The sequence below is a fragment of the Hypomesus transpacificus genome, chromosome 1 (assembly GCF_021917145.1).
Source record: "Hypomesus transpacificus isolate Combined female chromosome 1, fHypTra1, whole genome shotgun sequence".
Taxonomy (NCBI): Eukaryota; Metazoa; Chordata; class Actinopteri; order Osmeriformes; family Osmeridae; genus Hypomesus; species Hypomesus transpacificus.
In genome coordinates this window covers 8,283,092-8,307,728 of record NC_061060.1, presented here as the reverse complement: position 1 = coordinate 8,307,728, position 24,637 = coordinate 8,283,092, and the positions used below count along the sequence as shown (strand labels likewise).

Sequence of the window (24,637 nt, the reverse complement as noted above, 5' to 3'; positions counted from 1 at the left end):
GCTCTATATCCAAAAGAGTTATTTGATGTTGATCAGCTGATCAGTGCATGTGCAATGTCTCAGAGTGAAGCAGTAAATGAGACAATAAAAAACGCAAAGATGTATAAGGAGGTGCCCTAAAACAATAATGGTGTGCCTGTTGCAGTGTCAATAAAGCTAGTTTACCATCATTAAAGAAGGTAACATTATCAAAGCCTCTTCAATTGGCCCGTGTTAGAAGTAGTGCCAAGTTACAAAGAGGAAAAAGTCAACGTCATTTGAAAGCATGACCGAGTGAAGGAACCGGCCTCGACCATAGAGCCAGTCAAGCTTTCCCTCACAGATGCAGACACAGGAATCTGAAAGGGCCTAGAGATTTACCACGGCACATAAACCAAAACAGGGATGAAAAACAAGTTCAGAGGTCAAGTAGCAAAAAAAAAAAAAAAAAAAAGATCACATTTTAACAGGGTCATATTTCTATGGCGGGTTGTGCCGCTGTAACGGTACAAGCCTTCGGTCTCATAAATGCGGAGGGGTGTTTGTCAGCGGGGACGTTCTCATGACATCTGGCTGATCTCCCCTGCTCCCTGCATAGCTGGCCCACAGGCCAGGTCCACTCACCCAGGGAGACACTGATGTCTCACTCCACAGAGAGGGAGCGTGTAATTCACTGTGTCTCTGCTAGGAAAGGCCTCCCCCCCACTTCCCCCACTACCACTCCCCTCCCCCTCCACCCCTACCATCCTCTCCCTCCCCCCCTCCCTTCCTCCCTATCTAAGGCCAGGGGAACGACAGTATGGAGGAAGGCTGGAGAGCTGCGATTAAAGAAAACTCTCTGTGTATTTGAGGATTTGAACGACCTCGGTTGGCGAGGCCTTAACCCCTGCCTGTAATGAGCCGGTCCGACGCAGGTCTGTACACACCGAGCTGAGAGCCAGGACCCGTCAGCAGCGTTCAGAGACTGGAGAGAAGACCCTGAGCTCTTCCAGAGGTGCAGCTTCCCTCCGCCCAGTGTGTGAGGGCCGTAGATCAAAACGTCTCGGCACCCCTGTGGCAGAGCTGACGCTGATAGTGAACCCTCGACTTGTCAGGTCGCTCTTGGTCGGAGCTCTGAACCTGCTATCAGCACAGGGTCTGGACTCTGTCAGTAGCCATCACACACGCGCGCGCACACACACACACACACGCACACGCACAGACACACACAAACACAAACACAGCGCTGTGGGCTTCAAGCTGAGGCAGCACCATTTCGACCATCTCTTTTAGGCTTGGTTCAGGGTTCTTAAACACTACTTTCCAGCTCAAATGGATTTTGTTTCATTAAGGCGAATGTTGGAGCCGACTCAGTTTGGCAGGTAATGTGTACGGCCAGTCACTAGAAACACAAACATGGAAAACCTAATGGGAACGATTTGCTTTGACGTGATAATACCATGTGGAACATTCACCATGTACGCCAATTAAGCTTGCGGCTGAATATGACCTCAGTGTGTAGCGTCATGGGGGTTCAGGGGCTTACCTCGATGATGTAGAGGACAATGTTCTTATAGAAGCAGTACAGGATACACTTTGCCACACGGTTGTAGTTCCAGGCTCCGTGCACCAGCAGTAGATTCTTCAAGTATTTGAACTGCGACGGAGGGGAGAGAAGAAGAGGCCAAGATAAATGAATAACAAGCGAGTGTAATTCAGGCATCACACAGAATGCATTGTCAAAAAGGTCCGTTGTGATCTAGAATGGGGGGCTTGGAATCCAGCCCGGAATAGAAGCATTTAACGGAAGGAACCTTTTGAAGGAAATCAAGGAACGGTCTTATCAGTGTCCGACAGCCGGGATCTTTAGGGGTGCTGAGGAGCAGAGGGCATGGTCTTCCTCCACACATTCCAAACATTTCTGGTCACAGTTTGATAGTGGGGTCTTAACTTTTCCTGAAGTTGTTGAAAAGGGGAGAGAGTGAGAGAGGGGCTCTGCTCTCCCAGGGTTACAGGCTAATATCTAAATGGGCTCCTGATAATCCTTCTATTTAGGGCATGTGGTGCATGTCATATTTTCGGTGTAATCATTTGCCGATAACGGTGATTAGATTGAGAATGCTGCAGCGAGCGTTTTGTGTTGCTTCCCAACCAGCTAGGTGTTTACAACAAGGCTGAGGGGGGCACACTGTACTGCAGGCTGAGGGGGGCACACTGTACTGCAGGCTGAGGGGCGCACACTGTACTGCAGGCTGAGGGGCGCACACTGTACTGCAGGCTGAGGGGGGCACACTGTACTGCAGGCTGAGGGGCACACTGTACTGCAGGCTGAGGGGGGCACACTGTACTGCAGGCTGAGGGGGGCACACTGTACTGCAGGCTGAGGGGCACACTGTACTGCAGGCTGAGGGGGGCACACTGTACTGCAGACTGAGGGGAGCACACTGTACTGCAGGCTGAGGGGAGCACACTGTACTGCAGGCTGAGGGGCGCACACTGTACTGCAGGCTGAGGGGAGCACACTGTACTGCAGGCTGAGGGGAGCACACTGTACTGCAGGCTGAGGGGCGCACACTGTACTGCAGGCTGAGGGGCGCACACTGTACTGCAGGCTGAGGGGGGCACACTGTACTGCAGACTGAGGGGAGCACACTGTACTGCAGACTGAGGGGGGCACACTGTACTGCAGGCTGAGGGGGGCACACTGTACTGCAGGCTGAGGGGAGCACACTGTACTGCAGGCTGAGGGGGGCACTGTACTGCAGGCTGAGGGGGGCACACTGTACTGCAGGCTGAGGGGAGCACACTGTACTGCAGACTGAGGGGAGCACACTGTACTGCAGGCTGAGGGGGGCACACTGTACTGCAGGCTGAGGGGAGCACACTGTACTGCAGGCTGAGGGGAGCACACTGTACTGCAGACTTGATACGGGCTGAATCTCCATCACACGGGGGTTCGTCGCTAAACGCTAACAAAAGTAGTAGGGCGAAGGTACACCAATAAGGACAAATCAATCAATGTCCGAAAAGAAACTGGAACCGCTGCAGGGTTGCAACTGATTTAATGGATTCTAGGAAATGCCATTTGTAAATGTCATTTGGACGGTTGTGGCACTTAGGACAAGCTGCAGTCTCAGTGAGAGTAACTGGATGCTTGAGAACGCTCTGTGAAGCAGTGAGCTATGGGCCCACTCCCCCTGCTGTGGCCCTGAGCTATCTCAACACGGAGGACAGTGAGGAGGACGCTGCAGAGTTGGGTCCATGATATAAGACCTCAGTGGCTTTTGTTGCGTGGCACAATGCTGGCTCTGGAGTACAGCATGTGTAAGATGATGAGTTTCAGTGATAATGCTTACCTGGATACCAGAATATGTTTGCATAGGACTGCCTGGATCAGTTTCTATGTCGCTGGGGTGTCAACAGAAGCCTGTTCTGCTGCTGGTCACCCGTGTAAGCCAATCTGATCTAGCACAGGAGCTGCACACCTGGCAACCACCTTTAACTCCTTGTTGGCTACAACCGCACTCTCGATTTGAGGTCTTTCTTTTGAACTCGGGCCACCGTTTTCGAATCGTAGAACCTCCAATCACCTCTCCCAAAACACTCTAACCCTCGCAGCTCTTGCTTCCTCTTCCGGCTCAGAATGTCCTGGGTGGCTCAGGTCAACCTGTGATGCCAGGTGTGCCCCTCCACCCCCCGTGCCCCTCCCCCCCCGGGCCCTCCACCCCCTTGAGCCTCACCTGGGCGATGGAGTAGTCAGAGGAGTTGGCCGCCTGCAGGCCCTCGTTGCCGGAGATGCCCACGCCTACGTGAGCCGTCTGGATCATGCCCACGTCGTTGGCGCCGTCGCCTATAGCCAGCGTGATCACCTTCACCTGCTTCTTCACCATCTCCACCACCTCCGACTTCTGCAGCGGAGACACCCTGAGGACAGCGGCAACACAGGAAGCTCCAGTGAAGTCAGTGTGATTGAGTACATGAGGTATTTCCCTGTATAAACTTGAGACATGTCTGTTATTCCACCTGGTAGCAGCTGTGCACAAAGCCAGACAGCGCGCTCACAACGGAGGATCTCCTGGACAGCCGTCCACATTTCTCCAAACTAACATGGGCAATTAATCTCATTTTCCGGCTAATAATTCGGCCTCGTGGACGTTTTGCCGTTCCCCTCCAGTCTGACAATCCCCATGACCTCTGTCTGCCTGGCTGCCCCTGCCTGGCTGGACCAGTAAACTAGAGGCTCATCTGCCCCATCCTGCAAACCCTTCCTTAATGAGGCGTCCCAACTCTCCCCCACCCCCCCCTCAGAGACGGACAGACAGCGAGGCTGGAGGGGAGCATCCCCGACCACGCAGCGCTACCTCCGCTGGCCGCCCTTTAAAAGTGATGAACAGCACGGCGGGTCTCTCGAGGAAGTGTCGTAAACGCGATGTCATCGTTACGCTAGCTAGCGAATCCCCTCGAGACCATTTACATGCTGTTTTCTACATGCTTAAAGAGACTCCATTCATCTCTCGGGGGTTTGCTGGCGGTCCTGGGCTGTGTAATGAGGAGAGACTCGGAGGAAGAAACAGGCTGACGTCATGTGCTGGATGGAGGCAGTGGCACCTGTAGTTTGTTGTTTTTCTTAGAGCATGGCGCTGATTTTGGGCCCAGACTTGGTCACGGTCGCTTGGCCGCTTAAGTACTTCCTTTTATTTATGTGACCAGGGCAGATCAACAGAGCACCCCGTCATCATTTGAGGTGATGTTTTTAATTTGACTACCTCAGGTTTTAAGTTGCAGTTGGAAAGTACATGGCAAACTAAAGACTAATACATTAAAATCTTTCCTTTTGACCTGATTTGCTCCTCCCATGCAATGCCTTAAGGGTTTGGGTTAGTCAATTTTCACCACCAGGAGTCTCATTTCAATCAAGGCAGACATGTGAAGTAAAATTCGAGTCACTACCTGAAAAGTATATAAATAGTTTGACAGATATTTGACCGCATCACTGTGGGGGTACCTGTGAAGTAAGGGTGTCCTGACAAGTCACCTGAGGGAATTCTTCATGAAGTCTAGATTTCCCATGATGCCTTGCTCTTACCTGCAGCATATCACAGCCTTGCAGGACAGGGCCAGGTCAAGGAAGTATTGCCGTGCTCCAAACGTGAGGGCGTATTTCAGCGTCTTTCCGTCGATGATGAGGGCAAAGTCGTTCTCCTTGTGGAGGGCATCTCCCAGCATGCCACAGTGGTGACTGAGAGTCTCTCTGGTGGCCTGTTAAAGCACAAATACAAATATTTTTATGATTACACCAAAACCATGGCAAAATATTTCAACATATTTTCTAATATTATGATAGTAAATTGCATGAATGTAATACTTTACCCTTCGATGACCATAAATGGTATAACAATAAGTCTCATTTTCCCATATAGTAATGTTGTGCAAGTCAGATAAAATATTAGTTTATATTACTTAATACATAGACAGAACGTACAAAATAACAACTACCAACGAAAAACATGCTATGCTTCTTTTAAAACGAGTTTGATGGCACATTTGAAAGAGCGTGACTTCACATGGTATTAACTGTTATTGACAGCAGTCGAGGGAGGGAGTCTGCTTTCTTAAGCACTTTAATCATTTGTTCTCATCACCCTTGTCTGTCCATTCATCTGGGTTTTACAACCATTTTTCAGGAATGCCAAAAGTCAGCTGAATTAGTTCAAACTGGAAGCCAGGAATATTTCCGCAGGCTGATTAAACCTGGACAAATGTAATCACCCCTGACATGAAAAATACAGATCCTGTATTTGACCTCTCTGTTAGTGTTATGTTTCAACTCTGAAAACGATCCTTCCAATACGGACTAGGCCTTAAAGCGGAGACTGTTATTGTAAGGGTTAGCATGTGCAGGCGGAGGGGTTATGTTTGGCTGGAGATTGCACTGAACCATCGTATGGTTTCGTCCATAAAAAAAATACAAATCCCATGATTCCCAGATCATCTGCTGGAGCCATGAGCAGCGCTCGTAAACGCATCGTCTCCTGCGAGCGCAGACACCCGAGACAACGGATGTCACACAGATCCAGGCGATGAGCGTTTCAAGTCTAGAAGCCAGACCAGGCTGGGTCACACAGGATCCCGTGCATGTTGCTCAGGTTTCAGGGGCCGAGTCAGAGACAGGCTGGTGAGGTACAGTAAGTCGAAGCAGGCCCATCCATTCTGAGAAGCTCAGGGCTGTCTACGTCCCTAAATCAAGCAGGCCTGTTAGAAAGATAAGCCATGGTATGTCCACTCCTGGAGCTCGCTTTAAGCTGCAGTACGGCAGCTGCCTGACCTGTTTCGGCCATGTTTTACAGGCCCGGTGGAGGGGACTCAGATCTTGGCCAAGACACGACTTCTCCATGGGGTGGAAGTTCAGAACCCTGAATGGATGTATTCTCAAGTCTGATGATATATGCTGCAGTGATGACGGGGCGAGGCTGAAAGGATAGAAACACCAGCATCACCAGCTGGATTACGTGCTCACGTTGAGGACTTCCAGCATCCGCCACTCAGGAAAGCCTGGGGTGGACAGAAGCCATGATGTCATCCTTTCATTTGGGGTAAAAAAAGAAGAAAAAAATCCTTCCATCTTCAGCCAGATGGTGAGGTCATCAGGAGGATAAACCAATCACAGATCCCTTACAGGAGAGGCCGGAGCAGGTACTGACGGGACGTGTTTATGAAGTAGGGCGAGGATTACATGTGCTGTGATGAGGCCAGACTGTTGGCTGAACAGAAGGAAAATATCAGTCTCTTATAACAACAGAGATGAAATACTATTCCACCACTATTCCACGCTCGTGTTTGGAGGGTGGGAGAGGATGTTTGGCATCTAGTCCCGGAGCTGTGCATGTGCATTCATTACTAGCAAACACACACCACCTCATCTCATCTTACCCAGTCTTCCTGCTGGGAAATGACACTGACTCAACCTGAGCAACTCATTACATGGTTGCAAATGCAGATAAGCTCTGTCAAATGTCCCTCCATTTTAATGATTGCTGTCTGATTAAAGCCAGGGTGATGAACCCCATCATCGTGACTGCACAAATGCAGCGTGACAAAGAAACGTATTGCTGGTGCACTGGTGGACTTCCTTTAAACTGGGCTCATGCCAGGAAACATAAGATAAGACTGACGTCTTCCTGTTTACGGTTCAACACGCAACATTTCAAATTGAATTGTGTAAACGGACCTTCAACAATTCTAACAACGTTAGGAGTTTCGTGATGCAGGAAATCAAGCATGCAGATGAGTTGGGATGCACAAAGTGAACTTGGAAACGAGGATAAGATGAAGGACCAGAACAACTCTGTTTCCCAGCATCTCTGTCCACCAGCTGTACTTGCTTCATAACAGCTGCTGCAAACTCAGATCATGCGAGAACAGCGGAAGAAACCAGAAGAGAACAACAACAAATGTCCATTTATGTATGGACAAAGCCCCATGGCAAAGCACGGTTTATGAACCAGATTTGGAGAAAAGGTCCCACACTCAGTGAGGTCTCATATATTTCAGGGGGTGGTCTGAGTGTGATGTGCGTGCGTTATGTGGCCAACACGTGTGTGTGTGTGTGAACACCTTCAACAGAGTTACGAGACCCGACTGGGTCCTTCTAACCAGAAATCGCCACCTCAGGTCACACCTAACACATTCACCAGATGGTCGGGCCAGGCGTGACAATTATGAGTTCTGGGTGGCTGGCTGGTCATGAGAGAAGCTGAGGTGAGGAGGGAGGGGTCCTGGGAAGGTGAGGAGGTCAGACACCTTGGGACAGTGAGATTGCACCAACGGGACCACGCAAAACCTTTCCCTGGCATAACTAAGGTCTGAAACTAGAGCTTAAAAGGAAGGCCAAGAAAGGGTTATGAAGGGAAGAGATGGAAAGAAAGAGAGCCAGGGAGGAGGAGGGCAGACGTGACGAGTCCTACAAGAGCATGGCAGTCCCTGACAGGGACCAAGACGCACGCCGGCCGGAGGGGAAGATGAGCGTGCACGTGTACGTGCGCAAGCCCTCGCTCTTGGAGAGCCAACACAGAGGAAGCACCGTGCTGGACATCCGTATCCAGCCCTGGAAGAAGGAGGAGAGCTCCCTGACCTGGGAGATGAAACAAGGCCGCATTTCAAACCAAACACCAGCGTATGGCCGTGCCGCATGTATATATACTTTGTATACGACATCTCCTGAGAGTGTACTGCATGTGTTCGGGTGTAAGCTATTTATCATAAAACATGATTAGAGCGGTTAAACACTAAGGCCATTTCCTCAAGTAGGGACCCTCATTTCCACTGAGGAATTCTAGGTCTAATGCAAGTTGCCTCCTTTTAAAGCCTCTTTGTTATGGCTATACCAGCAATTTTAGCCTATGTGACTCAGTGGTGTTTGGTTTAGGAGAGGCTGTATGGAGTCCATTCAGAAATACATGAGAGCCTCCATCAAGACTGAGCTCCAGTGTTGATGTAGCTCTTGAGTGATCTAGCCAACAGGACATGACACACTTGATGGGGATTTGGGGGTAAAAAGGAAATGATGACATTTGTCTAATACAGACATGAAGGCACCAGAGGAAGGAGAAATTCTGGCCTGTTGAGATGGACACGGCACGCACATACACTCCCGCTCAGATCATGTCTAGACGGCGGTTTACCAGCTCCACCTGTCCCCCGACATCAGGACGAGGGCCTAGTGATGTCTGAAAAGACATCTTCCACCAAATCATCCTGTTCTCTGCCTGCCTCCGCTCCCATCTGACCCCTCTGCAGCACTGCACGTCCAAACGCTGCAGCGCTGCATCTGCAGAGTCCACTTGTTTGGAGAGAGAGGGCCTGCATGTTATGGCCATGTGGAAACTCTCAGACCTTGGCCCTCCGTTGAGTCCTCTGGCTAAACGAGTTACTGAGCAGGAGTTGAAGCTTCACTTAATGGCCCCCTCGCTCCCTCTCCTAGTTGTATAACACGTTTCAATTTGCTTCTCCTGGGATCGAAAGATTTAACGCAGAGGATGTTTAGGTGGGCTTTCAAGCCGTCTAAAACGTTGCCTCTCTTTGATAACCGTTTTCTAAACAGCAGAAGGGAAGACTTGCTCCAATTACTTGCTTTCGCAACATGAGAGCACTCCAGTTCCCAGCCCTGCCAGCTCTTCGCTCAGCGAGTGCCGACTTTGGAGAGGGGGCGGGTGATTTTCGTGGTCCGTGTTTTAACAAACAACCCCTATGTAAGCATCTGCGGAGCCACAGGAGAATGGGAGCTGACATTTCAAAGGGGCGCTCTGCCGTGCTTTACGGACGGCGAGGCTGCGATTTCTACCTCCACTTCATTTATCATGCTAAACGACCAGCTGACAGAGTGAAGGCCGTCCGTCGTCGCCGCATTCCCCTCCCCGGACTTTCTCCCCCCCCGCCTTCCTCCTCCATCCCTGCGCTCCCTCGTCCCACACGGCGAGGGCTTCCTCCTCCGTCCTCGGCTCCTCTCCCCCGCTTCCTCTCCCAGGAGCAGCAGCAGGTCGGCGCTCTTCCTTCCCAGCGACAACAGACAAGACTCTCCCGCCCCGGCGGGAGAGTCTTGAGAGTCTTGAGAGTCTGAGGTGACCCCTCAGATGGGCCGCACAGAGGGCGTAAAAAGAGATGCGCTTGTGTGCGTGTTTTTCCCTCCGGCCTTCTCTTCACTGTTTAGGGATTCATTGCAAAAGAGAGACATGCAGGCTCCTGGAATCTATCTGGTCCACTCTCGTTTGGCCCCTAAAACCTTTTATCTCCCCCAGGGCCTGTGACTAGATGGAGTTCACAGGATTCCCTCTGACAGAGATATCCTCCCTGGATAGGGTTATCTCCTCTGGACAGAGAGAGTGAGAGAGAGTGAGAGACATACGGGGGCGGGAGGGATATAGACAGAAGCAGACAGATGGGTAAATAGATGTGGGGTTTGAGGAGACTAACGAACAAAGAGAAATTATGATCAGGCCAGAGGTCAAAACCGGCCAACCGGGCGAGGTGTTAGCAGCTCAGACCTGACGTTTCTCAGAGAGTTGCTTTGACAACACGTTGACAGGATGAGCCCTCCTCCAAACACCCAGTCTCCAGTCCCAAACCTCCAGCGCTGGACCGGCACGTCGGCCCGAGCCGCCCTTCATCCACCCTCCAGCAGACATCCAGGGACTACGCTGCCAGGCTGATACAGATCAGCAGCACTCACAGGAACACACAGCGCGTGGAGTCCTAAGCTCGGATTAACCCGTCATTGGGTCACGATATTTGTGGTAGTGAGGATTTACATTCTTAGAGAGACCAGGGGGCAAACATGCCGAGGGGTCGTGTTTTTCTTCACGCGAGAGAAGGATTATGATCAGGATAGTGGCTGAGAGGGAGCTGTGACAGATTGGAACACTGAGTGATGAGTGAGAGACCAGAGAAGAAGTGAACACGTCGAAACTATGCTAAACCCTTAAAGGTACAATAGGTACGTTTTTTCCAGTATAAAATGAAAAGTTGTGTCCCCTATAAACACGTTATGTAAGCTAATGAGGCCCACTGAGAGTTCTTTAGCAACACATGCAGCTCAGTGCCAGAATGTCAATTTCTAATGTTGGAGTGGCCTTCTACTTTCCATCCAATTATGTTCCAGCAATTCTGTTCCAGCCAATCGCCTTCGGCAAGCAGGGCCTTCCTCCTTGGCTTATTTAGTGAAACCACAATCAATCAAACTTGAGCAAGAGGAAAGCGAGGGCGTTCACACAAAAATGGCGGAATTGAAAATCACTTTCTCATATTTGAATTAATGTTATTGCAGCTTTCACCTATAATTCTCATTTGAGAGGAGAAACAATGGAGGATTGTACGTTGGTATGTAGATGACTGTTAAAGGAAAACGACAAGGGTCTTGTAGATGTTTATCAAATAATGAATCCACAATGTGATCTACTCACGTCAAGAGTGTCTTCATTGATCACCAGCATGCCCATGTTCTTGGTCAGCAGTTTGCAAGAGTGTCCTGTGGAGATAAATGTGAAGAGAAGAAATGATGAACTACAAACAGTGAAGAAGTCCTCAAAAATCTCCGTTACACGACTTTGTTCAGTTATACTAAACCAAAATGATGACCCTAAACAATCTGATCTCTCTCCCATACGGTCCTCCCGAAGGCTAAATTGGTGTGAAAAGAAAAACAAACATGCCAATGCGTTAGCTACTCCAGGGTCGGCCTGGTCCAGTCTATCAAAGTCTGGAGACAAGACTGATGATTATGTTTACATGCCCGCTTCCTGCTTTATGAGCTAGTTACACCTCTGTTTGTTCAGCATGGCTCCCCTGGGGGCGGCCATCTTGGTTGTGGGATGAGACAGACGCCCAGGGCTGCCTCAGGGGTCAGACATGGGAGATCCCTGGGGGGAAGCGGACACCAGGCCTGAACCCTCAGCCTAATCCCTGCCCTATCACAGTTCACCATCTGTGGAGTGACCGCACCAAAAAGTGGAGGCCGCTGTTTTCCGAAGAGGGTTAGCCATAAAACCTAAAGCTATATGAATGAGAGAATATATGGGAGGCTATGTAAAGTAGGAAAGTAGAGAGATCCTACATAAACACTGCTGTGGCTGTCCTCGCCCACACACACACACACACACACACAGAGACACACACACAGAGACACACACACAGAGGGACACACACACACAGAGACACACAGAGGGGGTCTTGTATAAGGAAATGAACAGGTTTCACTTCCAGAGCTCAAATCAACACAAAACAGGGGCTGGGTCTGGGCCAACCAGATTGTTTTCTTAAGTGTTAACTTGCAAACTTCCAAAAATTAGCCGGTGTGTGGAAAACGTTTCTCCACCTCAACACCCCACACCCCACATCTCAGCCCTCTAGGTGACCTCCACCACAGCCCATTTAATGTGTTAATGTTAAAAGGCTCAGTTGACTCAAACTAAACTACCTTTTACATATTACCAAGTAAACTCCTCCCCTCTGTGAAGCCCTGGCAGACCTAAACAACACAGTGCTCAGAGGCGTTGGGCAATGTGTTCAACGCAACACTGTGTCACATGACTAACCCCCTTAGAGAGCGACTAGGGAGGTCATTAAAAGATGCTAATTGTGGTCATAGCAGGCTCCCGGCACTGTGGGCACTGAACTGAGCGGCACTCAGACTGTACACTCCACAGTAGTGCATGGTGAGGGAGAGGGGGGGGGGGGGGGGGGGGGCAGTGTGTGTGTGGGGGGGGGGGGGGCTTGTGTTAGCGTTGGCAGCCAGTGTGTGTCTGACCTTTCATGTCCTACTCCTAGAAGGGACGCATCCCCCACGGCCAAAACTAACTCCCTTTCTGTTTACTTGCCTGTCCTCACTCCAGTTGCCTTATGGGAGATGGAGTCTAGCCTCACGCCTGGCCAGCAGGCAGTGTGCTTTCATGGAGCCCAGGCCACACTCTGCCTTTAACGGCACATGGCCTTTTACCAAGGGCAGTTCCCAGCTCGGCTTGGTGTGATCTCATAGCTGAGTGCTCAGGCCTGCCAGTAACATATGGTGTCAGAGTGGTTATGTCACTCCAGGTCATTTTCCAACGGACTGGACTAAAACGGTGTCAATTTTCCCAGTTCCTGCTGCTGGGCAAGTCAAACCAAACAGACTCGGCCATGTTACAGAAGCTGAAAACGGGGTAAACAGAGTAGGATTTGACTGGTTCTTCTACAGATGAGAGCTTCTTTCACGGAGCGGGGCAGCCAGGAGAAGAGGCGGGTGATGGGAAAGCGAAGGCGACGATCCGGCCTCGCCAGCACGCCGTGCTGAAAGGAGCGGCCGGCCCTTGGCAGCGGGGATCACTTTTCAGCGAGGAAAATGGTAAAAAACAAAGTCAATATTGAGTGGGTTTTACAGAGCAACGCAGTCAAGCGGCGGGCCTGTAAAAAGACTTCCTGTGAGCGTGTGCAGAGCCTCCTCACAGCTGGGCACGGGGGCACAAAAGGCTGATTCAGCCCACGGTGGTAGGTGGCCACAAACGGAGGTCCTTCTAAATATCTATTTTCCCGGAGACTCTTTTAAGGAGATTGCCGTTTTCGGAGGTCTGCGCAGTTTGCAATGTACCCTAATAAGCCCACATCTAAAGACTACAGGCCCCCATGTTCTTCTAAGAGGACGCCTGGCCCCTACGCTTGGCCCTCGGCCCTCTAACGGCTCCGACTAGCCCGGCAGGGTCTAACCCCTGTGGTGGCCAGGAATGTATGAGGCTGTTTGTGTACGTGTGTTTGTTATTTTGGCTCATGTCGATGTAGTCCGGCAATACATCATGTGCATTAGGAGGCATACGCGCTGGTGGAGGCAAGGTCGACAGGGAGCTGTGAGGATGGACCGCAGTGCTGACTTACTGTAAGTGGCTGTCTGAGGTTGGCCTCGGCACCACAGACCAGACTCACCTGTGGGTTTCCATTTGGGTAGTAAAGTGATTCCGAAGGATTTCATCTGCTTTTGGTTCCAGACAACCCTGGACTACTCCTATTTTATGGGTGAAGCTCCTTGAAGTGAAATAACATGTGGAGAACTGTCATTACCTATATTAATGGCCGTCTCCTGCTTGTCTCCAGTCAGGATCCAGATCTTGATGTCGGCCTTCATCAGGGTCTCGATGGTCTCGGGGACCTTGTCTTGGAGTTTGTCCTCGATGGCGGTGGCTCCTAGCAGCTGCAGGTTCTACACAGCACCACAACACCAGGGCAGAGGAGGAGGAAGGGGTGGGGGGAGGGGGGGGAATAGAGGAAAATTGAATGTGAGAGGGGCTTTACAATGTCAAGTGTCAGAGAAAAATGAGGGTCCGGACTGTGTCACTCATTGGCACTCTTGTTTTCCCCCTAGTCAGCTGCTCTTGTTTTTTGCCCCCAAAACTACTGAGGGTTGAAGGTTGTAGTGAGGGGGGGTAGACTGTGAAGCCAGACTGGGTTTGTGTGTAATGTGTTTGTTGGTAGCAGAGGGAGAGAGAAAGAAAGAGTGACAGAGAAAGAGAGAGACCGAAAGAGTGGGAGAGCGAGAAAGCGCCTGAAGAGAGAACTATAGCTCTCGCTCGGCAGGCGACACACACAAACACATGCACACTCGTGTGTGTAGTTCTTGTGTGTTTTTCTCAGGAAGCCAGTGGGTCTTTGAAAGCCGGTCAGGGGCTAGCATGGGCCTGAGGCTTTGACAGGACCCAGGAGAGGAGAAGGGAGCCAGCTGCAGAAGGGAGGCCAGGGGTGCAGCGGTCAAACCTCCCCAAAGAACAGTGACCCGAGCCTGGCTACCAGTGGATCTAGAGCCCCTGCCTCCACACACACATGCACACACGAGAGGGCTGTGGGTACCACGCGAGGGATTACGTTGTATTTGTTCATGGTCAAAACATTTGCATTACAGTTCCTTCAACTAATTCAACCCCATGAGCTGAATTACTCAGATTTACATTGTTTGGCCCTTTCTGGAAAAGGTTTCAAATAATCTAATTTGGACTGTTAATTAAAAACCATTCATGTTCTACTAATGTTAATGCCAGTCATGTGAATCTTGACATTTGAAACAGGAATTCTCTGAGGTCATGGACTGTAGGTTCATACAGAATGCAGGTCATGGAAATGTTGTTGTATCCTCATCTTAAGACACCGACAAAGACTGAATTGTTGAAAATGTACAGGGTTGACCTCGTTGATTACATGCAATTATTATTCAGTGCATGAGGAAACAGGTATCAAGAAAATACATCTGTTCATACTTGAGATGCATCCATGGTTCTCTCTGGACCACGGGTTTCAAGAGAAGTCTAAATGTCTGTGGTGCCACCTAGTGTGCTTCCCACACTCCTGCACCCTTCACTCCGTCTGAAAACGTTCAGTTTACTTTGTGATTGATGAAATCCATTTGGTGTGGGCCGTGGTGAAGGCCCCAGTGCTGGGGGCTGATTTATGACCACGGCCGTCTGTGTTTGACTAGCACTTCCACATCGACGTTTCTCACAGGGAACCGATTGTACCTCCTGGGTCTGGGGCGACCGTCAACCCCCCCCCCTCCCCCCTCCCCCCCTCTCCTCCCTCCCCCCCCCCCTCTCCTCACCCATCCCCCCCCCCTCTCCTCACCCATCCCCCCCCCTCTCTTGTCCTGACCCAGCTCCACAGATCCCACCCGTAGTTGCGTCCTTCACCCACACCAGATACCATGTGTGCTCGGCCCACATGAATCAAGCTGAAGGGCTCAGTTGTACCAGGGCTGATCTGGATCAAGGCAGCCTCCTCGCCCTGATGTGGGTGAGTGGACGGCTATGAAACGGACGCCTTGTTGCCCCCGAAGCTAACGCAGGGCAACCTGAGCATGCAGGTATGTCAACAAACAGGTCATTATCTTGTTTGCCGAGCTGATTGCTCGGTGCTGGAATGTCTTGGCTGATAGCAGTTGACTTCCGGCTATTTGTTGGCAGCGGGACCGAAACTGTGATGGATCCCCTCTCAGTTTCACACTACCTGGTGTACATCTCCTACTAGGGAACACCAAAATGTCATTCATCAGACATTCAATCAGCCAGCTATTTGCACATTGTTTTGGAGAAAAGTCCTTCTTCCTGTTTGCGAGTGGAATCTCAGTGTTCTCACCTTCTCGATGAGCTCGTAGCTCTCCTCCAGTTTGAGGGCTCTGTTCTGGATGGAGGTGGACGCTCGCTGGTACACCTCCAGCCACTGCTGGTATGTCGACTCGCTGACCTCCGCCACCGCAAAGCACAGAGTACGCAGACCTGGACGCAAGCAAGAGAACACCCGTTACCACAATTATTATGGGTTGATTTAGCCGACTCTTTCATCCAAAGTGACACGCAGGGTGAATTGAACCTGTGACCTTATGGCCTACAGTTAAATACCCTACCACTGAGCTAGGTCTGGTCACAGCTATACTCATGCCTACTCTGACTATGCTGTTAATACAGTTCCTTATCCTCCATGTGGAAGAGGAAGAGGAACCAGGGGAGATTTCCCAGGGTCGGCTGGTCCTGTGTGCCACAGGCAGGGGGCACTGTTCCTTCACTTACCCTCTGTAGCAAACTGCTCCAGGTGTTTCAGGGTGATGTCTTTGTACCTAGAGCTGTCCGCCAGGCGGTCATAGACCACGGTGTCCTGGGAAACACATATCAGGTCAGGGTTAGGGGTTCGTTTGTCTTTGCAAGGTTTCTGACTAAGGCATGAATGACGACTGAGGAATTTGCATGTTATTCACTGCAACATAAAATCATGTTTTATACAGTAACAGGATAGGGGGTGGACTCAATCTCCAGTCTCTCTCACTCTCCATCTCACCCTTTCTTGGTCTCTCTCTTTTCTAGTCCTTTTCTCTCACTCTTTCTCATACTCTCGTTCTCTCTCTCTCACACACACACCCGGAGACAAAGACACTCACCGCCCCTTTGCAGTAGAGGCGGATCTTGCCAGATGAGGTGCGCACGATAACTGACATCCTCTTCCTAACGCTGTGAGGGGAAGAACACAGCCGGGTGTTAAGAGTTTACCACAGATCATTATCACATCTTCCACTGCAGGAACCAGGACCGCAATCAGGAAGGTGTGTTCAAGCCTTCACTCCTCCTTTCACGGCCTGCGAAATGGAATGTGAGGATGGCTCCAGCTGTTCCACTGTAAGCCGTCTGCTCACCAGGCTCCTGCAAGTACCACTTCAAACGAAAGTCCTGGAAAACGTGGCCAAATCCAGAAACAGACCAGGTATTCATATGGAGAGGGAAAACAGGCACTTTACCTGGTGAACTCCAGCACATGCAGCAGCTCATACTTCTGCTCTCCTCCCAGCTGAACGTCCAGTCAGACAGACACAGAGAGGCAGGGAGAAGAAGGGGGGGGGCAGAGTCACTACAGAACAGTCTGCCAGAAAACTCATCAACTCCAAACCATAATTTCTCTGTGTCAGCCAACTATCAAACAGACCTTAAGCCACCCCCCTGATCCTAGTCCAATTTCATTTAATTGCCCTTTAACGGTGTTTATCTGTTGTCTGGCCCATTCTGATAGCGAAGAGTAATAAGTTCACAGATTCAATTAATTTCCTTAATTGTGGAGACCACAAGGTACAATTGAGGCAGATGAAGTGGTTGTTGAGGGCTTTGGAAGGCCTGATAAAAGGTTAAGGGACTAGGAACTAAATGTCTTGGCAACTTGGCACTCTCAGGGGTAAAATTAGAATAAGTCTTCGGTCTCTGTCTTTCTCCACCTCCATCCTCCAGTAAATGTCGTCATCAGGTTAACCAATCACAGGAGAGAGTAGGGAGGCCATTATGTTTGATGGAGATAGGGCACAGGGCAGCTCTGCAGCCTCTGTGATCCAGCAGTGTCATTTAAAGTCATGGAAGGTGTGGAGACTGCCCTTGTGACCCATCACACACACTGAAGAAGACAGCCCTGAGGGATTAGAGTGCTCTTTGTAATAGTCACTAGAAACATTCGGTTTACCCACACTTAAAGGCCTCCATTCTCTCCAGAGTGAGACGACAGAATCGATTTTGGATGGCACAGACATTCTCTGTCTAGGCAACACAAGACTTGTACAGAGGCCATTGTCTTGACATGTTTCGTGCCGTGTGGAGCTTGTGAAAGGCTTCTGTAGAAAAACAGTCCTCTTACCGACTCCATGATGACACCGTCTGGGGTTCTTCCGGAGAACACAAAGCCGAGGCTCTGAGCAGCTCTCACCAGCGCACCTTCATCTGTGGAACCACAGAAGAACCCGGCTCACTTCTGGATGGAGAGAACCACCCCCCCCAACACAAAAACACATGCAAACCTAGCCGTGAAGAAGAGCTGCAGGCGTTCCACGCTGTCACTGAGAACGACTGAGCCTATACGTACTGAAAGTTTGACATTTATGAATACGCGTTGCATCGTTTTATGTATAAAACAATGATTTATGGAGACAGATCTCCGTAGTGAGGTCAGCTAACCACACTGGGGTACTGGTATCCTGTAGCTGCTATGTTGGAAGCTGGAGGGCCAGAAAAACCTTTCTGCCTGTTGTTTACAGTTCACTTAGCTAGCCAGCTAGCGCTCTGCTAGCTCTCCCCCATCACTGTACAGGCACCAGAGCTGTCCAACACAGTCAGTCAGGCTGAAGCCGCCCCGGTCGCCTCGGAGATTAATCTAACTATAAAAAAACAACACTACCCATCATGCTTTATTAAACTCACAAACAAACAAAAAACAAACACAACCAACTACCAGCTCACTATCAATACAACAAGCTTTGAAGGGTTCAACTGTCTCTCAGCTCTGAAATATCAAGTAGTGTGCCATTAAGAAGAAAAATTCAAGAAAGTGACATTCTTGTGCATTGTCCTTTCAGTCTCTGTTCCAGAGGAGTGGGGCAAAGCAGGAGGCTTCCTGATGCAGGGACAAGCACAGGTCTGCACAGTCAGATCACAGGTCTGCACAGTCATAGCACATCACAACTCACAGAGGCAAGCTTCACTCTGGACAGACCAAGTGAACAAGAGCCATCTTGAGGAGCAGGAAGCTGGCTGGATAAAAGACTGGATGAGTCACCACTTTGGTCTTCCTGTTTCCCCTCCACCACTGAGGAGCATTGAGCCTTTGACTGATCAAAGAAAAACAGGTTTGACGAGGGCTCTTATCAGATCGTTCGACCCAGGCAGCTTTGTCTCGGCTGGCAACCGCATGGCAACCCTCCCGTGCGTTCTATAATGGGTCAGTTATCAGTAGTAGCACTGACGTCTTTGTGCCAGTTTCATGTCTGGGATACTGGGGTGAGACTTCTTAGAGGCATAGGAAAGTGAACCGGTACTAAAGCTAACTGTAAACACCAAAGGCTCAAAAGCTCCACCCTGGCAGCTGTTCAGCTTCATTCCCCTCTGTGCTTGACTTCCAACCAGCTAGGTGAACGACTGCTCGAATGTGTTATGGTGGCGATGAGTCTGGGACACTCAAGGCCGGGGTTCAACCCCTCACAAGCCTGTCACCATCCTGTCACCTAGCACTGTTCCCGTAGTGAGGAGGACATGTGCCCGGCTGTCCTGAGGCCCAGCCCTGACGTGGACCCGTGGCCGCGTGGGTGCTTCCTACCTGGAGAAGCGGCCTGGTAGGTGATCTTGTCATCGATGCGCTCGGGGACGGCCGTGTGACAGATGGCCATCATGGTCATAAAGTCATGGATGACAGGAGCAGTCGGCTGCAAAGAGAGAGAGAGGGAGAGTCAGAGAGAGAGAGAGGGAGTCAGAGAGAGAGGGGGGGGAGCAGTCAGAGAGAGAGAGAGAGATAGAGGGGGGGAGTCAGAGAGAGAGAGAGAGAGAGAGAGAGAGTCAGAGAGAGAGAGAGAGAGAGAGAGAGAGGGACAGAGGGAGGGAGGGAGGGAGGGAGGGAGGGAGGGAGGGAAGAGGGAGAGAGTGACAGAGAGAGATAGAGGAAGAACATAAGGGAATGGAGGACACCGTCAGTAAATATCATTAATAACAACTCCTTTGTGATGACTGTGCAGCAGCCTCACCTCTGATACAAAGTTATGCTGCATGCTGACGCTCGCTTGATTACAGGCAACAAGAAACACGGCTGGCTGGGCTAGTCAGCTGTGCGGTGTGGAGCTACAGTAGGGCTGGTCAGAAGGCCTCATATGTTAATCATACTCTGTTCATGACTAGACTGAAAAGAGGAACGCTGAGATCTCATCACACTGGGGTAGTTCAATGCACCCCACTGTATTTTTGAGTTAGGGTTTCTGCAAAGACAGAATACGACTTCTAATTGCATATGAGTTCTGACTCGTGTTCTGATGCCGACTTGTGTTCATCTGCATCTTTTATATGGAGAACACAGTTAAGTAACCCCCAGAACAAATGGCTGCTTTAATCATTCCATTGTCCTCGGGTCTGTAACACAAGCTCTTTGAAGACATTTCCTTGCTCGAGAACAAAGGAGTCAGGGAGAATCAAAGAGCTTTTTCTAAATGAGAAGGGACAGGGCTTGACCAGGTGGGTGAGCTAACGCTCTGTCTCCCAGCACTATGAATCTGTTTGAGCTGACAGGTAGGATGCCGTTTGTGAGCGAATGAGTGAGCGAATGACGAGTGAGAGTGAGGAGAGAGAGATTGAGGAGAGAGATAGCGTGTGACTCTTTTCATGATGATTCATTTTGGTGTCAGTTTCTTCTTTGTTGACAGTGACAGAGTCAGACAGGAAAGGCAGCGAGAGAAAGAGAAGGGATAACGCAGGAAATGGCCCCGGGCTGGAATCGAACCGGGGCCCCTGAGGCAAGACCTCAGCACACAGTGGTACGTGCTCTATCCGGGGCGCCCCTTGAGAGAGAGAGACATTAGTGGGAGACAGTCACCTAAGAGGAGAGAGCGGGAGGAGGAGCGATACGCCTACGACCAGCTCCAACAGCCCAATTAGATGTGACAGCTAATACAGCGCCGCTGGCTAGCTACTGTGGCCGCCGCACTAATCTGTGTCACGGCAACAGTGACGGACACTCATTGCATTGGACGTGACCGGTGTGGAAAAAGTTTAGGGGAGAGGGAGAGGCTTGTGGACAGACCAATTCGAGCGCCTACTTTACCATCCCTAAGCCCAAACATACATCACTGAAACGGGGACACACAGAGAGAGAGAGATAGATAGAGACACAGAGAGAGAGAGAGAGAGAGAGAGAGAGAGAGAGAGAGAGAGAGAGAGAGAGAGAGAGAGAGAGACTGTGCGGCCACAGAACTTGTCCAGTGACTCAGGAGATAGTGAAAAGCACCAGAGGGAATGTTTATTTTAGTCTGCACCCCAGACCGCCTGCACGCCAGCCCCTCGCAAGCTTCTGTATCAACATGGCTCCACAGAAACAGCCCCCAGCCATGCTAAACTGTTGTTAATGACAGGAATTAGTCATGTTTAAGTAAGGCCATTCTCTCAGGATGTACACACACAGATGGGCCTGGGAGAAAATAATGCTATTCTGTTCCTTTAAGAGATGTGAATGCAGAGAGTGATGGACCGTTAAACATCTTGCCGACGGAGATGGAAAACAAACGCTGTCTGTACATTCAACTTGGGAGTTGAAACATCAAAGGGAAGTCATGAGATGAAGGTGAGAAGGGGGTGAGAACAGGTTCAGGTAGAAAGATCAAGTTCTAGAAACATCAATAAGGGGCCTCATTCCAACCATTTGAGATGGGAGAACAGTTGATCCATCTAGATTATCTTCTCAGACCAAAGGAATATGTAATAAAACTCTAGCAAAACCACAAGCCAGAAAATGAATCTTCATGTAATCCTTCCGGAGGTTTCTAATCAATGGCCGCTTGTTCCCTTTGTCTGTAATTAGGGCCCGACACATGGGTATCTATATGCAATTAAAGAGGATCTTGGCCAAACTCATTAGTGTGGAGAGAGTTTGCTGCGTGTCATAACACGGCAAACATCACAGCAGGATGACTTTTCCTCGGCGGGCGAGCGTGTAGCGCGTAATGAGACGTGACATCCTGCCTCTGACGCTGTCTGCCGACCCGCTGACTCAACCGACCAATCAATCAAGGGGTCTGAGGATCTCACCGTGCAAGGTGGTGGCAGCTGGATATCCCTTTCTACGCTTGTACAACAAGGTCGAATTTTGGGACCGTGTTATTTCTCTCTAATTGATTTCTGGGAGAATTGCTAAACCATTAATAAAAAAGTACTTGTAGGATGGGCTCAGGGCTCGAAATTGGCACTACTCTCCCACAATGGACTTAGCATTAGCCTATGCTTAGTCCATTGTGGGAGAGTAATAAAATAACAAAATAGATTGTTTTTAAAGGGTACATTGAGAATCTAACAGCTACTACTGCTACAGTGCCAGTGAAACGGGAATTTCTGAAGTTATTATGGTAACTGTCAAAATATCACTGATTAGTTTTGTGATAAGCTTTGCTGGATGAGTAAATCATGATTGCGTGATTTAAGTAGGCCACTAATTGCATTACACAGAGTATGGAAATAAAAACTACCCCTCCCAGTTCAAATGAGATAATTAGGCCTTGTTTGTGCATCTGTGTTTACCCCAGAATATGAGGCAAACATTAGTCACCTTCTCAGCTAGATTTTAATCAAACTAATGCACGGAATATCAAGAACAGTTGGCTTGATTTAAATACAAGTCTAGAACATTTCAACAGTCTCTGAGATACAGAAACGCAATAAGGAATAAGCATTAATGCACAGCTTAAGAAAAAATTATTGGTTTCTTAACCCAAACACCTCAACATCTCAACCCTGGAGTCAACAGACTTAAGTGTAGCTACATAATGGATTCACTCCAGAATCCACCTGCATTGGAAATGACTGAACAAATCTGCTCCAACTTCCTGCTCCACCGCTCAACTCAGCCCTTGCCTGTGGGGGGGGGGGGTGGGAGACGTGAGAGTTACTTACGTGATTACTTTGGAGGTTTTCCAGTAAGCTGGGGTCATTAAATCCGGCCTCCTCCGATGACTGTATGCTGTGACTGTGAAGAAGAAAAGAAAGGACAGCGAGAGTGAGAGAGTGAGAGAGTGAGAGAGAGAGAGAGAGAGAGAGAGAGAGAGAGAGAGAGAGAGAGAGAAAGGAGAAGAAGAGAGGTGTGAAAGGAAAGCAGTTGTTGACGTTGGACATGGGGCTTTCACTTGACTAGATCATGAGGAAACACTATTGGCGCACAGATATAGGATTACACCGTATGACGTCGGACAGTGCAACTCTTCCCATGTTGACAGCGAAACAACCTCAGAGAGAAATCAAGAGGCCTGTGGAAGGGCCTTCCAACAGATGCAGAGGAAATAGAAATGAGGTGGGAAGGGGCCGGGGGGGGGTGTGAGGTTGACGGGGAGGGGATTATTGGGTTACACAGGTTACCAGGATTCCGGAATGACTCGTGATCTCATGGGAACATTCATTCAGTCCAGCTTCTCCTCGCACGCCCCCTGCCCTTCCTGGAGCCCCTACATGACCTCGCAACAGTCTTACAACACAACACACACACACACTCCATGCCTCGATAAAAGGGGAATGGGCTATAACTTCCAAACATTTACAATAACACAAAAGTAAGGGTGAAACGGCATATAAAGTACGCTATGGTGAACGGCCGTATATTCCTGGTGGATACTAAACAGGATGACAGGGAGCAGGTCAGCGCAGACAGAGGGATGTATTGAACGTCCTCACCCAGCCCAGTAGGATTAAGTACAGCTGACCACACATCCTTCACATATCGATTGGTGATTCGCTGATAAATAGCCGGCTACAAATGATATAGCCTTCACGGAACACGCCTGGGTGGAAATGTTAGCCGGCTGTCATTAGCAACCGTAATAAGTCTTCCTACTTCCTAGCCCCCCGACTTAAAAGTTAAGACTCTAAAGACCACCTTGCAATATTGCCTGGAAGTCCACAGCAAATGCTGCTTTGGGGAGGATGTCTGGGAGAAATGCAATTATGCCCAGGCAGAGGCTGACAACATGTGTTACCCAGAATAGATGTTTCGGAGGAGCCGAGATATCTATCACACTCACGCGCCTGTATTATAATATGGCAGGGTGCAAGCAGGAAGCCATTGCTCCATGTTCCAGCCCCCCCACAGCTCCTTCCCAGGGACACAGACACACACGGGTGCACCTAATGCTTCTCGGTTATTGTGTTTGATGATCTCATTTATGGCATCCTGTTTTGCATTTCTCTTGTGGACTTTATCGTGTCTTTGCGAATCTGCAGTTTCAGAAAGGAGAGCGCGCTACACAACGGTGGGGTTTGCTGTTGTCTTGTTGTCCCGGCTTTGTGCAAACACAAATCTATACTCGGGGACCCAAACAACATACACGAGCGAGGGTCTTACACACTGTAGGCAATGACGGAGAGGACAGATACAGGAAAGGGCGGGGTTTTAACTCCACAAACCCTTTAGATTTACACAGAAAACCCAGCCGTCTGATCTTGGTCTATAAAGCCATGGAGGCTTAGTCAGCCTGTAGCCTGGTCTGCAGCAGCCCTGCCCTGCTGTCCAGCTCCATCGTCCTGATGAGATTCCAGGGGCTGAGGCTGATCGAGGAGGACTGTCAGATATTGATTACCTGCTGGCCAGCAGGGATCCCGTCACCATGGGAACAAGGGTGACGGTTGTTCGCACTTGATCGGTACGTGCCTCGCTGCTCAGCAGATCTGTTACAGGAGGACGCCCTGTCGCCCCGCCGCTCAGGCGCTAACACGGACGCTCGGACTTCATATGTGACGGGAGGTGAACGGGTCTAACGTGTCTGGTGGAACTGAGGTACCGGAGCTTGTTGTCCACGCACTTGGAAAAGTGAAGTACGGGAGCCTGCTATGGACACACTTAGACATGGAAAGTGTTGAGACGGAAAAAGAGAGATTCTAAAGAAAAATGTCACGTCGAGAGATTCTAATGAAAGTAATGATGAAACAACAAGAATGAGAGCCGGGAACCCTCTTGAGAAGTGAGATTGCTTTAAGATTGCAGAAGTATTACACGTCTGCCATCTCTAAGCCCCTGTTGCAAGTCACTTGGAGTTGTTCTGTATGAGTGCAGTGTGAGACAGAGGATGGAAAAGAGCCCCCCTAAGCAGCAGTAGCTGTAAGATTTAACATCCTGCAGACTGACAATATATATTTTTTGCAGC

General features: G+C 49.8%; 1 protein-coding gene across 6 annotated transcripts in view; it reads right to left on the bottom strand.

Annotated features, from left to right (window-relative positions):
• Positions 1-24,637, bottom strand: part of atp8a1 (ATPase phospholipid transporting 8A1) — an 85,707-nt gene that overhangs the window by 21,913 nt on the left and 39,157 nt on the right. For all 6 annotated transcript variants that reach the window (XM_047022989.1, XM_047022997.1, XM_047022980.1 and 3 more), the window contains 12 exons: positions 22,401-22,473; positions 19,075-19,180; positions 17,623-17,705; positions 16,745-16,794; positions 16,391-16,460; positions 16,026-16,110; positions 15,595-15,734; positions 13,537-13,675; positions 10,914-10,978; positions 5,045-5,217; positions 3,699-3,882; positions 1,505-1,615 (listed from right to left, as the gene is read on the bottom strand). In XM_047022989.1, the coding sequence (XP_046878945.1) occupies positions 1,505-1,615; positions 3,699-3,882; positions 5,045-5,217; positions 10,914-10,978; positions 13,537-13,675; positions 15,595-15,734; positions 16,026-16,110; positions 16,391-16,460; positions 16,745-16,794; positions 17,623-17,705; positions 19,075-19,180; positions 22,401-22,473 (1,279 nt within the window). The remainder of the gene's footprint in view (positions 1-1,504; positions 1,616-3,698; positions 3,883-5,044; positions 5,218-10,913; positions 10,979-13,536; positions 13,676-15,594; positions 15,735-16,025; positions 16,111-16,390; positions 16,461-16,744; positions 16,795-17,622; positions 17,706-19,074; positions 19,181-22,400; positions 22,474-24,637) is intronic.